At 42.7% G+C, this 5,778-nt stretch overlaps 1 protein-coding gene across 1 annotated transcript; it reads right to left on the bottom strand.

Moving 5' to 3' along the window:
• Nucleotides 1-828: 828 nt before the first annotated feature.
• Nucleotides 829-5,560, bottom strand: GCM2 (glial cells missing transcription factor 2). The gene is made up of 5 exons (XM_058831568.1): nt 5,519-5,560; nt 3,998-4,250; nt 3,498-3,610; nt 1,933-2,058; nt 829-1,710 (listed from the first exon to the last, which is right to left on the bottom strand). The coding sequence occupies exons 1-5, from the start codon at nt 5,558-5,560 to the stop codon at nt 829-831; spliced, it is 1,416 nt and encodes a 471-aa protein (XP_058687551.1).
• Between the last annotated feature and the right edge of the window lie 218 nt (nt 5,561-5,778).

Raw genomic sequence — 5,778 nt, 5'->3', positions numbered from 1 at the left:
AAACCAGTTTCACTGTAAATGGTTTTCAGGACCACATAAGTTAACTCTGGCAGCCATGTGATGCTGAGCAGGCTTGGTGGGGGCTGCCTGAGCCTTCCTGCCTCCAGGCTGAGTGTTAGAGGGCATCAGTTCCTGGTGCAGCTGCACTGGGCTCTCCTTCTTACAGAGAAAGACTGGGTAGTCTCTACCCTTGATACAGGGGATCAAAAAGCAACATGAATTTAGCATGTTTCATTTCTTACGTCTCAGGTTTTTCATTTCTCATTTCAGAGAAACTTGGCTGATCTTTCCATTCATCACAAGGATCGTGGCAGGTGAATGGACCATTCAGGGGAATTATTTCTGCAAATTGTTTCGCTTTCACATTTCTTTTATTTCTTTCTTTCCCTGCCATTTCTTTCAGTTGACTATAATCTATAGTTTCCTTCCTACATTTTTTTTTCCATTACCTGATTAGTCTTTTCTTTCTTACAGATGGAGCATTTCCTCTCAAAGCTTAAGGCATCTGGCAGGAGTTGTAGCTGTATGTGGATTGCACTTGCTGTCAGAGGAGGCCGTTGACTTCCAGAGGAGCTGTGCCTCCATATTACCTTCTCCAGGTGTGTTTTGGGCTCAGTTCCTTGTGCCATTTTAGAGATTGTGTGGGGCTTCTTTGAAATTAGATGCAAAATATAATTCACTCAGCACACTGCTCCAGAAAAATGCTTTTGGGGAAAAAGCTGTCTTGATGTTCTGCTTCCTTACGTCTCCTCAGATCCCAAACCACCTGGTTTAGCACAATAATCTGTTATCCCATCTGAAGGTATTTGCCATTTAGGCACCGTTTAGTCAGTATTCAGCACTCTCAAACCTTAGGGCCTGACCTTCATGCTCAGCAAAGCTGTTCCCCAGAGGGAGCCCATACCGATAGCTCTCCATGCTCTCAGCTGGTTTGGATTTCGTAGGGATGGAGTCGTGCTGGTAGAGCAACGCTGACTTTATCATCCCAAAGTCTTCCTGAATCTTCATCCCTGAATAGATGGTACCCGAGACATTTTCAGCCACTTGGGTGTAGCTCTGGAGGTTTTTCATGTCGCAGAGGTTGTCGCTGTATTTCAGCGTGGGTGGCTTGTAGGCCTGGTAGGACACCTTGGTGGTGGTGGTGATGACCGTCTGCAGCGGCGGGGCCATGGGAGCAGGGCTGGGACTGTACCTGCAGGGATAGTCCCCACTGTAGTAAGGGTGGGGAGCACTTGTTGGCATCTGCCCGTACTCACTCCGGTCTCCGCTGCCGCTTTTCCCCCACGCTGGTTTCAGTCCGTAATGTCTGCCAGGGTTATCAAAGCTCTTATCGTGGGTGGTCACCGTGTTGTAGTGAGGCCCGTTCAGACTGAGGGGGTCTGCATCAATGGCTGGACTGGTCAGATCTTTGTAAAATGTTGGGTAAGGACTTGAGCTTATAAAGGTAGGAACTCCAAACTCATAATTGCATGGCCTGGGCATGTAGATCCTTGGATTTGGGCATTTAGGGTATGGCGATAGCTGGTCCTCTTGGAAGCTGGCTGAGTCATAAGGTGCCTTGTAGAGGTCTGCGCTCTGCAGAGAAGGGTAAGACTGGGCTGGAATTGAAAAATTGGTGTCTGTGAAGATACTGACTCGTTCTGGGCCATCCATGCAGTGAAAATTCTGTAGGTTATTGGTGTAACCACTATTGTCATGGTACCTTCCTGCCTGACAAGGAGAAATAGATTTTTAAGATACAGGAATCAATAGTACCCAAACACATATGTCTCAATACTTGTGCTGTTGCTAGTTTCAGCCCCAAACTAACAGATGTAGCATGGTGTAAAGGTTTGTTTTGCCCTGGGATCCCCAGTACATGTTTATCACACCTTTTTAATTGACATAAGTAATTTATGTCACCTTTTTATTTCACTGATGACTTTGACTTACCTCTGAGTTTAGAGATCTCTTTTTCTGGGAGTGGTGGTAAGAGGACATTTGCTTCTTAATTGCACTTCTTCTTGCCTCTGCCTCCAGTTTACTCTCTGGCCGGGGGTGGTCATGGACTCCTTTAGCCTAAATTAGGATTAACTGAGAATTAGATGTGAACATCGAAATGGCTAAGATAAGAGAAAAGGCTCTGACTAGTATGAGAGGTAGTCAAAGCATGGTCTGTGGTTTGGCAAAGAAATAAGAAAGGAGAAACTACACAAGGACAAAATCATTGTGAAAATAAATAGAATAAATCATGATTTGGATGTAGACAGAAGGAAAAATTGAGAAGTCAGTAGGACTGCTGAGCTGATGAAGGAGCAAAAGTGCTACCTAAGTTTTTGACATTCAGAATTAGAACCAAGGAGGAAAAAAAAATAAATTTCATTTGGTCAATTTTCTGCAGTCCATTATCTCAGTTCTGCTTTATAAGCCTGTATATAAATAGAATAAATAGACTTTAAAGAGGTTTCATGCTACAAGATGATAAATATTCTCTTCAAGCAATAGACCTTCTTGAACAGGACTGAAAATTATATCCTAGAAAATCATCTGAAGATGCTCCACTATTGAAACATTTGTGTGTATGCAGATCTACCTAACCAAAGTTACACTGGTATATGATGAAGTCGTGGACACTACATTTCCTTACTCATTTGCCTGAACAGATCTACATACAGTCCCTAATACACAGTAGGAAGCTTAAAAACTGCTTTTAAAACACTGTCTCAAGCAGAAATTAACTTCTAAGCAAGGATTTATCAACTTTCTTTGATAGTAAAATCTTCCAGTTTTGCATGTCTGTAAGAGAACATTTGAATAAGAATAATACAGGAGGGAATCTGAGAATATGGCCAGGTTTTTTTCCATTTACTGAGTGGAGAACAGAATTCACTGTTTGTGAGTCATGGGAAAAAAAATATCCAAGAGAAAATGTGATCTCATAGAATAGGATTTTTTGTTTACTTTTTGTTCCAATGTTGCTAAAAAAAATCAAGATGAAATTTCAAATTTCAGCTAAGATTCTTCTTTTTTCCTGTCAAGATTTTAAATCCTTCAAAATTCAAAGGCTAGTTTCACATGAAGTAGAATTTTCATGTTTTAAATTAAGTCAGGTTTTTTTTTTCATATTTATTTTAGTAGGAAATAAATAATTGGAAATAAATATTGGAGAGATCCCGTTGTCATATGCACCAGGGTACACGACAACTTTTGTTCGTATTTGTATTATGTAAATAGGAGAATTTTAGCCATCAATGATTAACCACATTATTGTAGTTAAAACTGGATATTGCCAACACATCAGTACTGCTTTTAAAGAGACATCCAAGTGTTCTTCTTTTATTTGTTCTTCTTATGTTCACACTAAAGAGAAATTCAGTCATGGACTTCATCATGTTCATAATGGTCTGTGTTACATAAAAAAAGGGGGGAGGAGTAAAAAAATCTCTCTCTTTACAGGTATTATCTTATATACAGGTGTAATTATATAGTGTGCACAAATACATACAGCTGCTTTCTACCTGGAAAAATATTGCTTTGCCATCAAGCCTCCAGAAGTTTGTGACCGGATAGCCACTGTGTCCTCGGCAAGGAATCAACTCGAGGGCGGAGTTACAGTTGGGGCAGGCTTTCTCTGTGAACAGACAGAAACTGCTGAAGAGATTGGTTAAGGACAAGGATGCTGCCCGAGAGTCAACACAGCTCAAGAGCAGCACAGTCAGACTTCTCCAAAATTCAGATTAAAATGTATTGTCCAAGGAAATACAACATAGACTACCAAGCATAGGTACATGATACGAGCTAGAACTGCCCACTTGTTATAAAGTAATAATTTAAAGGATTTAAATCCATATCCCCTTAAATATTTGCAAACAGACATTGATGAAATTTGGAATTAATCAGTCGTTGCAATTATGCCTTAGTCTGCTCGCAAGTAAAAGTGACTCCAGTTTGGAAAACAAGCCCAGATAAAAGAAACGGGGTCCCTTGTGCATCGCAGCTCTCTCCGGGTGCCTCTCACTTTGTTGCTTCTGCCGAGCCTTGTCGCATATGGCGGGGCGGAGCTGCAGCCTGGCCCCGCCGGGCAGAGCGCAGCTCCGGGCACACACCACCACCCCCAGGCAGGACTTCTTGAGGATCTGGCAGTTGTGGTTGTTGGTGTTGCGCATGGCCCAGCCGCTGAGGTGCCGCTGCGCGTTCTTCTCCTCGCTCGAGTAGATGAGCCGCACGTAGCCATCGGGCCATTCCTGGAAGGCATCGAAGTGCCTGGGCTCCTGCAGCACGGCGGGTGGGGTGGGAGGGCGAGGCAGCAAGGAGAAGAGCAAGAGAACGTTATTAGTATATTACAAACTGATATTTTTTTCCTTGTTATAAAGCACGTAGCAGGAAAAAGTGCTTTTTCTATCACCAGCCAAGCAGCAGAAAAAGAAATATTGAAGGAATAGCTTGCTCAGAACTGCTGTCTAAAAGGGCTAGGGGAGTCAGAGATTCCATACATGAAAAGAAAGTCAGGATTCCTTTCCTCTTTTGCATGTAGCACAGTCTGTTGATACCTATGCCTTTTACAGCGAAGTTACCAGCTATAAGACATCAGCCCAACTCCCAGAATTTACTGACTAGTCTACCATCAGTGTGCCCAGACAAGACACAAGCCACCCTGATCATGACTTCTATTAAGTTCTCCTTGTTGTGGGACCATGCACCCGCAGGCAGGAAACTAGAAGTTTTAGCTATGGAATGTTTTCTTAAAGTGCATCATGTGTGTATTATTTGAATAAGGCTTTTTCCAAAAAAATAGAGATAAAAAGATTTGTCATTGCAAATGTACTTCCAATATATGTATGGTGGTGCAAAGAAAGAACGCTTCAATTTGGGATTTCACTGGCTTTCTGGAGTTCCTTACTAAAATGTAATTATCAGAACCATGAAAGAAGAACTAAGATTTTAAACTGCAAATATTTACAATGCAAAGCATATGTGACATATGTATGTACCACATGTGAGAGCAACCCCAGTAAACAGAAGTAAACTACCAGCATTTACAGTATTAAGATATTCTATAATAGCATGGACTCTGTAAAAATAAACTCTAAGATCAAAAAAGTTGCAAATTAAAAAACACCTTTGAAACTCACAACTAGACAAAAGTGGAGTGCTCATTGACATTAAATTGTGTGATGTGTTGCATCAATAAAACAAAGAAATAATTAGATAACTTGGATCATGGTAGTAAACAATCAATTCAAACTTCTAGTCAGCATTTCTTGAACAAGGAAGAGGAGGAAGAAGGTAACTGTCTAAATGGAGCCACAGGTAGTTTTAGGAGCTCATATTCAGCTAGGCATAGCTGTGTATCAAATCCATACTTTTATTACAAGTCGCTTTATAAAGACCACAAAACAAAACCAAGTGAAAAGGCACAAGAGAAATAAAGCAGAAGTAAAACAAAGCTTTGCTTAGAGTCAAGTTAGTTCCGCTGTTGCCCAGCTCCGCGTTAGAGCTGGACCGAGACTCTCCCCAATACCTCCCGCCCGTGAGTTACCTGCGGCAGCTTGGGGTCGTTGATGTCCCAGGTGAGCTTCATGGCACAGAGTGCCCGGGGGTGCCGATCCCGGTTTTTTATGCCGTCGGGGCGTCGCCGAGGTGTGTGCGGGGGGGCTCTCAGCCGGCCCCGCAGGCGGAACAGCGGCACAATCACCGAACCCAACCGCGGCCCCTGGATGGGCAGGAGCTGAGCTCCCCCTCCACAGGCGGGTTCCGCTACCTTCACCTGAAGTTGTGTGATGGGGGATAGACAGAGGG

This window comes from Poecile atricapillus, chromosome 2, assembly GCF_030490865.1.
Source record: "Poecile atricapillus isolate bPoeAtr1 chromosome 2, bPoeAtr1.hap1, whole genome shotgun sequence".
Classification (NCBI taxonomy): Eukaryota; Metazoa; Chordata; class Aves; order Passeriformes; family Paridae; genus Poecile; species Poecile atricapillus.
Note: the sequence above shows the minus strand (reverse complement) of the source record. Positions and strands in the feature narration are given on the sequence as shown.